Source organism: Hipposideros armiger, unplaced genomic scaffold (genome assembly GCF_001890085.2).
Source record: "Hipposideros armiger isolate ML-2016 unplaced genomic scaffold, ASM189008v1 scaffold_127, whole genome shotgun sequence".
Classification (NCBI taxonomy): Eukaryota; Metazoa; Chordata; class Mammalia; order Chiroptera; family Hipposideridae; genus Hipposideros; species Hipposideros armiger.
In genome coordinates this window covers 145,344-158,035 of record NW_017731477.1, presented here as the reverse complement: position 1 = coordinate 158,035, position 12,692 = coordinate 145,344, and the positions used below count along the sequence as shown (strand labels likewise).

The following is a 12,692-nucleotide window of genomic DNA, read 5'->3' as shown; positions in this document are numbered from 1 at the left end:
AGTAGGGATTGGCTTTGAATTCTGGAGCATTTCCTGGTCCCTGACTACGAGGTCAGGTCAAGCTGGCCAGACCACCTAGACAGGAAAGGAGAGCACCTTTCTAATGTTCCCATAACTTCCTAAATTATGAAAATCACCTTCTACTATGCATCGCTGATATTTTATCACATATTTTCAGCTCTTCCCTAATGAAATTAGGGAACTATAATATTAGCCTCATATTTTACCTCCCTTTTATATGGAAATGCTGAGTTTCTAGGATGATAAATTCAGAAAGTTTATAAATTATTTTTGTACCTCTACCAAGAATTGTAAATCCTGTTGAGGTACTAAGAAGGTTAACACACACACACACACACACACACACACACACACACACTCACACAAAATAACTCAGTAGTAATAAAAAATATAGCTAGTGATTAATAACATAATAATTAACAAACAGAATCAACAACAATTATTAGACATTTAGTATGTGGAATAAACTACATTACATGATTTTATATGCATCATTTAATTTAATTGGTTCATTCAGCTCTTCAACAAATGTTTACTGAATCCTCACTATGTGCCAGGCACAGTTCCAGTTACTAGCTGTTATATATAGTGATGAAAAAGCATTTGACCTTGTAAAGTTTACATTCTAGTGGGAGAGGAAGGTGATGAAATAATTGACCAAGATATACTTGATAGGCTATCAAATAATGATAAGTTCTATGGAGAAATATAAAATAACATGAAAGAATAAACAGTGCTGGAGGCTTGGGGTAATAAATGCTACTTAGAGAGAGTGAGTGGTCAAAGAAACCGTCTACCAGGAGTTAAATTTGAGCAAAAGTATGAATTAAGTAAGAGGTTGAGCCAGGCAATACTGGCAGAACAGTGTTCTTGGACAAAGGAACAGTAAATGCAAAGTCCCTGAGGCAGTAAAAAGCTAGGTTAGAACTGCCAGACCATCGAGGCACAGAGTAAATGAGGCCTATGGCTGGGGCAGGGTCCTTCAGTAGGGCTTTGAGGAAGTGATGGGGAGTTCTGATCTCCTCCTGAATGTGACAAAGAGCTCTTGAAGGATTTGGGCAGAAGAATGACACAATTGTGTTTACTTTTCAGAAGATCATTTTGGCTACTGTATAGGGAATATTTTGTATGTTACAGAGGCAGCAAGGTTGGAACCTAGTGCAACAGTTAAGGAGGCTATTGTGCCAGTCCAGCAAGTATTCAGCTTTGGAAGATGACATAGTTTCCTTCTGATTTCTTCCATTTTCTGAGTGAAATAAGAGTTGAAGTTGTTCCCTGAGAACGACAAGATTTGAAGATAGAGGACATGGTATGAGTCGGTCTTCAGAGAGTCAAAAAGTGAACAGACATGGGCCGGCCGAGTGGTGCGATAGTTAAGAGCTGGCTTGGGATGCTAGAGGGCCCCAGTTCAGATCCCACATATAAGGGCCAGTGACACTGCCCTCCACAGCTAAGATGCTGAAAAACAGCTCAAGCTGGAGCTGGGCTGCTGTGAGTCACCGGCAACGGCGTAGGCTGCACCCCTTGTGGCAGTGGGTTGCCATGTGCTGCCGTGTGTGGCCGGCAGCCAGTGTGAGCAGCCAGCAGCCACAGTGAGCGGCCATCCAGAAGCCAGTGACTGATCTGCCTCACCTGGGAAGAGCGCAATGATGGTGCCAACTTGGGCCAGTGAAGCAACGTCCTCCACAACTAGACTGAAGAACAAAACGACAGCAACTTGTCTGTTCCCCTTCCCCCAATTCCCCAGTGCTGTTCCCATCCCCCCAATTCCCAATAAAAATCTTTAAAAAAAAAAAGTGAACAGACTATGGAATACTAGGATTGTGAGCTAGTGGGCCCTATGTGAAGTTTGCAGTCATGACTCTGACGTGAGTCAAGACCACGTGGTTATGTGTTGCTCTCCAGTCACTTTAAGTTGCCCTGGCAAAAGGGCAGAGAACTGGGTTTAACTGTGGCTGGGATTTTGCCAAATGAGTGTGATAAAAAGGAAGGGGGGAATGAGGAATTATACAGCTGGATTCTGGAACCCAACCCTGGTGAAAGAAACTGAGGGCATGAGCAGGTAGTGACAATGAAATGTGGGTGTTGGTGGACCAGATTGTCCACAGGCTGCCAAAGATCTACTGGAGTGTGCTGTGGATTGAATGTTCGTGTTCCCCCCTAATTCTGAAACCCTAACCCACAAGTGATGGTATAGGGAGGTAGGACCTTTTAGAGATAATTAGGTTTATATAATGTCATGAGGGAGGCCCCTCATGATGGGATTAGTGCCCTTATAAGAAGACACTAGAAAGGTGGCTCTCTCTTTCTCCACCATCAGAAGGTACGAAGTGTCTGCAAGTCGACAAGAGAGTCCTCACCACAACCTGGCCATGCTGGCCCTCTGATCTCAGACTTCCAGCCTCCGGAGCTGTGAGAAACTAATGTCTGTAGTTTAACCACCGAGTCTATGGTATTTTGTTACAGCAGCCCAAGCTGACTAAGACAGAGTAGCGATTGAAGAAGTGAGCTGAAAGTCGGGTGAGAATTAATTGTCACATGCTTGAAATGGAGGCTTTGGAGATGTTGAAAATGGCCTGGGGCATATGATTACGGAAGTGTGTTATCTTTATTAGTATAGTAAACTGTTTTATATTTGCTGGGTGTTTTTCTCCTCTATGTCACTTGACACATCTGGGTTGCCAACAGCATCACAAAGTTGAGATCAGCCGTGCACGTGGTCCCAAGGTGAAGGACTTTGTTTAGGTTGTTAATGTCTGAAGCAGTGCTGGTGTTGATGACTGCAATACTGACGTTATGAGGGCATGAGGATGAAGGAAGATCACCCAGCCTTTGGGTTCAATGAAGAAACCTACACGTCTGCCTCCCTTGATGCAGGGGACCCTCACCATTCCCTGATAGCAGGTGCGCAGGTGTTGGAGGGAGCCAGGGTGTCCTCTAGGCAGAGAATCCTCACGAGGGGAGGTCAATCCTGGATAGCAGCCAGCTCTAAATGAGTTCCTATCAGGGCCTACTGTTCAGTATGAGATCCCAGTTTTAGATCAAAACGCAGGTAGAGGTTGGTTTTCTCACTGTTGGTCAGTGCGCAGGAGCTGGACTTCTGTTCTCCAGCAATCCTGAAGTTGTGGTTCCTGGAGGGACCCAGGAGGCTTTCCAGTGGAGGGCGTGGGAGGCTTCCCAGTGGAGGGCGTGGGAGCCTTAGCTCCTCAGCTCACTGCTGCAGAATCCAGGGGTGCGTCCCCCTTTTCCAATTCTTGACGTCAAGTTCCGACAGCCCTGAAGCCTAGCAGGGGCGGTGGAGAGCAGAGGAAGGGTGGCAGGAAGGGGAAGCCATTGCAGCAACAGTTTGGAGGAGGGAGCTGGACGTCTCTGCGCAGAGAAAAGCAGGGAGCGGGACCAGAGTAGGGGAGGAAGAGGACCTGCGGGCTCTGAGAACCGCTGGGTTGCTGCAAAAAGGGGCGGGGAGAGGCGGGGGCGCTGCACGCAGCGCGCTGGCTCCAGAGGTGCCCGCGGGGAATGTGACATCAGCGGCGACCGGCGCTTGCGGCTGGAGGAGGCAGCTCGCCTCGGCTGCGCTGTGCACACCTCGCCCAGGGGAGGACGCAGACCAGGGCAGGCGGCCGGGATGTCGACGAAGGAGAGGCCAAAGGGCAAAGTGATCAAGGACAGTGTCACCCTCCTGCCCTGCTTTTATTTCGTCGAGGTGAGTTGGCCCAGCGCCTTGGCATAATGCAGATCCTCCGGGTAGCTCTAGAGCGGCTTCGGGTCCCTGGACCGTGCTGGAGGTTCGGAGACCGTGCCAGGGTGCGCGCCGCTGCCCTCAAATACCCGATCCTCCCCCCTTCTTCAGGTTTCTAGGGAGCTCCCCCGAGTGTGACTGGGAGTGCCTGCCAGTCCGGGGTGACCACCACTAGCGGTGTCGCTGCTGGGTGGCCCTCAGGGAAAAGATACCTGTGTGAGTGAGTGTGGGGCTAGTTCCCGGGCCCTCCTGTCTTGACTGTGTGTACAGCGTCCGTGGCCCACAGGGGCCATGATGCTGATATTTCAGGATTTGTGTCTCCAGTCTGTGAGTATGAATCTAGAATTCTGTGAGCTTTTATTAAGAATTCAAATGCACATAGCCATGCCGGGGATGTACAGGGGCTGGGGATGTTTACATACTATTAGGATTATATACTATTGTTTGCTTTATTACAAAAAAACAAAAACACGTTAAAACCCTTCTCCTATCATAATTACTATGGTGCTCACATCTGCTTCTAAAATTGGGTCTGCATCTCTAGGCATCAATCTATTGACCCTTTTCGGTGGTTAACAAAAAATTATGTATATACACACATATATACATGTATGTGTACATATATGGATATATATACACACACATATATATATGCATGTATAAATAAGTGACATCATCTGATTTTACATGATTTGTACATGTGCATTTATTCTGTGCTGAACAGTATTAAAGATAAGCAATTAACCTGCAGATGTATCATAACGAACCTCAAACTTACCAAAATGCAGTATTTAAGGGAGGAACAATTTATGGGAGGGTTATAAAGATTGACAGGTACAGTGATTCCACGCACCGTGGTCCATTATACTAGGAAGACATTTTTAAGCAAGAGGTTTATTAAATCATAGGTAGAAAAGAAATGTATTAGATAGGTTTAGTGAAATCAGATGGTTTGGGGCATGAAACTATGTTCCGTGTAATTAGAGCCTGGATTGCACAGAGAATAAGACTTGCTGAATTATAAATATCCCTCCTTGGCTGTCTTTTCAGCCAAATATGGAGGCTTAGCACTTCCAAGTACAGATAGTAGATTTTGTATTTGCTGATTGTAAGGCTTATCTGTGTTGAGCGATTTTCACTGCCTTGAAACTTGGGGGAAGAGACATTGTCATATTGTCCTCATAGATGACAGTTTATTTGCAAGTTTCTCTTTGGAATCAAAAATTTTTTAAATGGTTTCAGTATTAAGAAAGATGTATGTGGCTTGCATATGTCTCAGAGAAATGATGGCTGACTCCTTCATCCATGACCCATAGAAAAGAAAAGAAATTGTTCTGTTTATTTAAAGTCAACAGATTCATTTATGTTTGCCCTTCCTTTGTTCACAAGGGATTTTGAGGCCATGGTTGTTTAGGTAATTTTGCTGAAAGACAAGAAAGAGTTTTCTCAAGAAAAAAATGGGCAGCTGAAGATCCCATGATGAAAAGGGCAAAGGAATAGAAAGATGAGATACCTGCCTTCAAGTTAAATCCTGTCAAGCCACATGTCACACTGCTAATCTACTGTGGTTTTGTACTAAAGCACTTTCATTCATGTCTGGATCTATTGCATCTTATCTGTCTGGAAGAAATGGGTTAATTGTTGGGTTCCACCTCCAGGACGGAGCACACCTGAGGTCAGCTAGAAGCTGATTACATATGGATTGCAGCCACATGGCTTCAAGGAAAATACATTCCTGAAAGAGGATGCAAACCAGAGAATTAAGGATGTGCCTTTAAAGAATCAATGTGTGCACTTTTGAGGTACCTTTAACAAGATGTCCCTTAGCTAGAATTTTAAGTTAAAATGCCTCATAATACATTTGAAATGCATCTTTAGGAAACAAATATCTCACTAATGTTGTTTCTTTTCCATGAGTGGAAGTAGTCCAGAATCATTACGTTCCCTCTGACCCAGTCAAATACCCTCTATGAATTTCTCCAGGGCAAGCTATAAAACTATTACTTGAAGACAATTCATGGAGTTTGAGCATTTATGACATTATGTCTTGGGTATAACTGACTTTAAAGGTAGAGCCACAAAATTGGATTGCAAATTATCTCTCTGAAACTTAAATGCATGATGAACAACTAAAGATCCTCTAGAAAATGGGAAAAGACATTAATACACCAGTTATTTAAGAAGTTGGCAGAATGTACTACCAAGCTCCTTTGGAATGACTCATTTTGAAGGCGGTGAGAATGAGTTTTACATCTCCTTTGGAAGATGGATAAATATAGCATGAATTAACATGTCAGTAAGATGCTAGAGAGTAATGACACTTTGCTTTACAACATACTTTCCCAAGACCTTAGTAATTAAAAAAGAAAAGTGAAACATGAGTAAATCTTCCATCACATATCAGCCCAGAGCACGTACAGAGGGTGCCAAAAAAATGTATACCCATTTTAAGGAAGGAAAAAACTGTATTAAAATTGTAATGCTCAATATATACCAATAACAAAAGATGAATACAAGTCATGTGTATACATTTTGGGGGGACCCCCGGTATTGCAAGCCTTCTTGGTTACTTCAGACAATAATTTAAGTAACAAAATGAGGCAGCAGAAGGGTCAGATTTTGAGGAGAAAACAGTCTCTGGGTCTCAAGTCAGTGACATTGTAGATAATTTAAATCGCTATTCATAGTAGGTATGAGAGCTGAAGAAACTTTAACTAGGAAGCAAGGAACAGCTTTTTTTGAGACCGGAGGGTGCTAAAATAAGGTTAGAATGAACTGTGGCAGAAAAATGGCAGCATGGCCAACTGGAGAGTATCTGGGCCTTACAGACAGATTGATCTCTTCATACACCACCTTTGCCACATACTACTTGGATAATTCTGGCCACATTACTTCTCTCATCCTCAGTTTCTGCATATATAATAGAAATTACATAGTACAATATGAATATACATATATAAAAGAAATTATAATATCCATGTCTTAGAATATATTATGAAGTTAAAACATGTAAGACACCAAGCATCATGCCTGAGATAGAGTAGGCACTTACGATGTGCCAGTACATTTCCTTTTTCATAACTGCCCTTGGCCTGAATGGACCATTTTACTTTTAGGCTGGTCTTAAGGGATCATGTCCTGAGCAGATGGAGCTTGGGAGCTCCCGTTGTTCAGAAGAAGCCACCTCCTCCCCAATTGCTCAAGTTCCAGAGCTTGTGTAAAATTGACCAATCTTAATGGAGCTGAATGGGGAGAGTAAATAACTGAGTGCTATTTATAGGTTGTACAATAATAATGGCAATCATTTATGAAGCACTTAATATGTACTAAGAATAAAACTAAATGCTTTACATGCACTATCACACTCAGTCTTCCAAGATTCTCATTAAGAAATAGGCCATTATTTTCGATGTTTCGAAGAAGAAGAAACTGCAACTCATAAAAGTTAACTTGCCCGGATTTGCAAAATAAAGTCAGAGTCAGAGGCAGGTGTTAACTCAGAGCACATGCTCTTAACCACTGCAATAACTCTCTCAACACGGTGAAAGAATATTCATAGGGGCAAATGGTTTCCCACTGGTAAAAATAGGGAGATGGAGTCTAAGTAAGAGCACATTGACAAGATGATGCAATTTTTTTTTTAAAGATTTTTATTGGGGAATTGCGGGGAGGGGAACAGCGCTGGGGAATTGGGGGAAGGGGAACAGACAAGTTGCTGTCGTTTTGTTCTTCAATCTAGTTGTGGAGGTCGTTGCTTCACTGGCCCAAGCTGGCACCATCATTGTGCTCTTCTCTGGCGAGGCAGATCAGTCGCCGGCTTCTGGACGGCCGCTCACTGCGGCTGCTGGCCGCTCACGCTGGCTGCTGGCTACACGCGGTAGCCCATGGCAACCCACTGCCACAGGGACTGCAGCCTACGCAGCCGCCGGCGACTCATGGCAGCCCAGCTCCAGGTTGAGCTGTTGTTCAGCATCTTAGCTGTGGAGGGCAGTGTCACTGGCCCTCCTATGTGGGATCCGAACCGGGGCCCTCTGGCATCCCAAGTGAGTTCTTAACCGTCGCGCCACTCGGCCGGCCCAAGGTGATGCAATTTTGCCTGACAACAGATCAGCTTCCTCAGCTGAATTCCTCCTCCACAGGAACCTCTAAGCACAAAGTCTTGATGGGCAGTGCATGCTCCCCCACTGACTCACCAGTTAGTGAACCTTCAACAAGTCCTCATGACTAGGTGCAGGTAAAGAGTGGGTATGCTGACAGCCCATTTGCAGAGTGGAGGGTCTCTCTAATTATATCCCTGTGGGCACAAGGCTGAGGAGTTCAGCTGCTAAAATCAAGTAGTCTTGTCCCAATTCATCACCAAACTTGATGTTAAGCAAACATTAAGTTAATGGATATAATTAGTTTTTCCTACATTTTTGGTTTATGCTGCCAATTGCTTGCTGATAAATTTATGGTTGACAATAATTATATTGATATCACAGGGCAATTTGAAAAACACGTGATTTCCAATATGGTACCTCACTTTATGAACAAGGTTGGTAATTCTATTTTGCATTGTTCAATTGTGAAAATATAGGTCAAGGGGTGAAAGGAATTCTCAAAACAAGTACATTTAAAGCCTTATCAGGTTGAACAGAAAAGCAAGTAAAAAGGAATATTCCACTGAAGAAAAGGTTTCTCTTGCCTTTAAAGTTCCAAAGCACTCTCCAACTGATGGTTGTATCATTTACAGTGGCAACTGCAGCTGGCAGCACACCTAGAAGTAGTAAAAAGTCCTTCAAACTTAATAACCCAATATTATATGCGATAAGCCTAATTGTCTGGGCGCCTAAATGCATTTCCTTCATGCAAAGCATTATAATGGTCCCACCTGTGCTCATACTCACAATTTTGTTCTCATTAGTCATTCTGTTCAAAGATACAAGTTTGCATTGATTCCGTATGTAATATAAACAAATGATAAATTAGCTTTTCAGCCAAAAAGATATAAATTCCTAACAAATAAATGGAAAAGAGATTCTTTTAATTTAAACATTCTGCTTCATGACATACATTTTTATTACTAACCTGATATTCACTTTATGGGGTCAGAGGAACTATGATGACCTATATGCAAAGATATTTTTAGTTTGAAATTTCTTGCTTTTCATACACACACACACACACACACACACACACACACGCACCTGCACACACAGACATATACAAACACAGAGGGAGTAAGAATATCATCTCTCTCCAATAAGCATAAAATAACAGTGTCTGAAGCATTACAAATTCAGAATGTTTTAAACACAAACAGACTTGAAATTATATGGAAAGTTTCCACTAATTTGAATGTTGTACTTAACGATGGATGTGCTTCAGGGTTTTGTTAACACTGGTTGATTACTACAGGGTCAGTAACTAGACAATGTGATCAGGAGTAGAAGCCATTGTTTCTCTCGTGCTGTCCTCCCTGGAGAAGCTCAACAAACTTTCATTGGAGCAAAAATACCCAGGGTAGTTCAATCTGAACATCATGTCTTGACACTGGGGTGTCTTGACAAAACCTTAACACAATTTTTGTTTCCTCCCCACTGGAAAGTGTCCATAGATTTTTAATTAGCCAATATTAATTCACAAAATTTCTGATCTAGCTCAAGTTCTATGTGAAAATTATGTAACTTATTTGATCTTGCTGGGGAATATAGCTAGTTTATTTCCTTTCATATAAACTTTAGCATCCATAGGAAGTAAAAAAATCCTAACATTTCTGCATTGCACATACCAAAATAGTAGCTGTACATTTTTTTCCTTTTCTAGGTGGCATAGAGAGACAAGGTAGTCTGTTCAATGTACTCCAAACCCTGTTAATAGAGATGAACTGACAAATCTTTCCTCCTTTTTGAGAGTCACAATGCAGAAATTCCTTTAATGAAAGAAAAAAAGAAATAGAAAAGATATTAGATTCTTAAGATTTAGAGAGACTAAATGAGGACATTTTCACAAATACTAAGACCAGATATTGAACAAGGAGCTGGCTGCTGGGGAATGTGATACTATTCCTAGGCACCATCACTGTACTACTGTGTCTCCATGGCCAAGTCACTCAAAATGTTCTTTGTCCCACTTTTCTCTAACAAGAAAAAATAAATACGGGATTCCACCAACCTCAAAAGGAGATTAATAATAATTATAATGATAATAATAGTAATCAAAAAGAACAGTCAATTCAAGCCTCCTTTACATGACAGACCCTGTGCATATATTAACTTTCATCCTGAGAACTACCCTAGAAGGCAGTATTAATATTGTATTAAGGTAGTACCAAGGAGGTATTATTATCTTTATTTTTTTTAATCAGCAAATTATAGCTCAGAGAGCTCAATAGCTTTCTGGGGACACACAGCAACTAGGTGAAGGAGCGAGGATTTGAGTGCTTGTCCATGTCGCTTTTGCTTTACCATTATAGCACTCCACCTCACACGTGCTTCTGATGATAGTGTTAAACTTAAAGATGACTGCGATGGGGAGATCTGCCTCTGCCCCGTGGCTTGGCTAGCTTCGTGGTATCTATCCGAAGGGATGTACTTGGAAGATGTCTGGTGGGGGGGCCATCTGAGTTGTGGAATAGAATTTTTCTCTTCATTCAGCTACTGAACTTGGCTTCCTTTATGCTAGCCTCTCCTTTGAGTAACTGATTAAATTCTGACATGCATGTGTAGACGGCACAATGACTGTCTACCTGGAAAGGTGCTTCCTTTGGGAAAGCACAAATGGCACCCAGGAATCTTCTGTGGATGAATGAGGAGCTGTGGGTGGAGTGAGAGGGTGGAGTTGGACCTGAAATAGAGTTTAGAAAAGGAGACTCTGCAGGTCTATGAGAATGATAGAGTGTGGAGGAATGAATCCCAAAGAGATGATAGAAAAAGAGAGGGGCCATGCCAAGCAGGATTAGGAGAAAACGCATGAGAAAATAGAAGGTATGAGTGAATGCATGTGAGTGCTAATGGAGACCCAAACTATGAGCAAAGCATGGACAGTCCTTGAGGCATTTGGGGTGTCTAAGCTGGCTTGTTAAATAAAAAGCATGAGATGCACAATTGTTATTGTTTATACTGGGAACGTATCGCAAATATTACAACAAATTTTCTCTCAGCACATGTATATTTTCTCAAGCAACCTCTCTTTAAAAAGGAGTGAGGAAATGTCTTATTAGAGCTAAGTCTAATAAAATCATGTACTAAAAGACCATCTGGTTTGATTCTTTCTTCTATCACAAATACACAAGTTATGGCTTGGAAAGATTAACTGACTTACCTGACGACACATTATGTATGTGCGGTTCATATCAGGTCAGGACTAGAATCTAAGTCTCCAGACTCCTGTTCTAGTGCTCATTCTTAATTATTACTATTTCTAGAATTCCTTATATTAGAAAGCTTCCCCCAGGGATACAACACTAAGAACACAGGTCACTCTAATTCTACATGTGAACAAATTGTGCTTGCTGTCTGAAAGTTATATCTAAATACCTAGGGGACACATTTCATGATGCCACGTTGCATTAAACCACATGTTAAAGCTATTATGAATAGATCTGCTACTTTTCCAAATTATTAGGCCCTTTGAAAAGCATGGGTACAACTAAAGCTCAGAAGATTGAAAGTGATATTTTTCTTTCTCATCGCCTAAATAGCCCACCTGTAATTTCACAGTGACTTCCTTTGACATGAGTTCTCAGACTGTAAAGGAAAGAGGAAACATTGTATGGTGTAAGAATATAATTTACCTTCATTGGTAACAGAAAAACTTTGAATTTCCATTACAGTTTAATGTCATTTGTTCACATATGTTATCTCATTTAATCCTTTAAATACAACTGAGAAGTAGATATTAACTCTGTTAGCTGAGCTCAGGTAGGTCCAAGAACTTGCCTAAAATCCAAATAGTGCTATTCTCCCATGTTGGTCACAAGAAAAAGAATGTTTGTATTTAAACTGTGAGGTGTCTAATTATGACCATCTCAGCTTTCTATGGTTTCTTCTAGAGTTAATTAGCTGAGAAATGTACTTCCAGACAACTATGGAATGCAGTAATTTCCTCATGGTCAAGTGGATTTTGGAATGTGGAAGCCAAGGACAGAAATGCTAATTTTGACAGAATTAATGTTGAGGTGTTTTCCCTGTAGGTAATTAGACTCTGAATCAATTCCCCTGAGGTCCATTACTGTTTGGTTGGTTTTTTTTTTTAATTATAAAATATTTATGTGAATCAACATAAAGGAGGATAATTGCTTTCCTATTTGCTGTAACAAGATGGCTTCTGTACATTCTTCTAAAACTGACATTAGACATTTAGGTATAGATTAAAGAGAAGTGGAAATACAGGCAATTAAAACCAATGTACTTTGAGGAAAAGCTAAACAAGGTAGCAGTACATTTAACAGACTGTTGCTTGGGAGTGGGAATCATGGAAATATGTGTGGATATATTGTCTACAACTTATGGTCTTCATCGAAAGCCTGTGCTGTGCGATTGTCTTAGAAGTAAAACTGCCATTTAATGCTTCTGGAAATGTTCCTCATGGTCAGAGTCCAAAAGAGATCAATTTTATATCAAGTACCCTCCAAAAAGGAGGCTAAAATGAAATACCAGGGTATAATCTGTTTGTACTTTCATGGCAGTTCATTTATTTATTAAATAAATGTTGATTGATTGCTTATTATGTGACTTTTGGTTAAATTCATGGAAAAAATATGGAACCATTACTGGCACCCTTCCTAGTTCATAGTAAAATTTCAATAAATTTTCAGTGAATGGATGGAATAAAACAATACTAATAATTGTGAACCTAAATTTTTCCTTAACTTTCTTTTTTCAACCAGCGGAGACATTTTTATTGGTAAAGTAAGTGATGATAAATGTCCCAACAAAGATGTTGCTCTGCC

The 12,692-nt window shown here is 41.4% G+C and overlaps 1 protein-coding gene across 1 annotated transcript in view; it reads left to right on the top strand.

Moving 5' to 3' along the window:
- Positions 1 to 2,825: 2,825 nt before the first annotated feature.
- PLPPR4 (phospholipid phosphatase related 4) overlaps positions 2,826 to 12,692 on the top strand; it is a 43,749-nt gene continuing 33,882 nt past the window's right edge. The window contains exons 1-2 of the mRNA XM_019648857.1: positions 2,826 to 2,925; positions 3,312 to 3,724. Of these exons, the coding sequence (XP_019504402.1) occupies positions 2,826 to 2,925; positions 3,312 to 3,724 (513 nt within the window). The remainder of the gene's footprint in view (positions 2,926 to 3,311; positions 3,725 to 12,692) is intronic.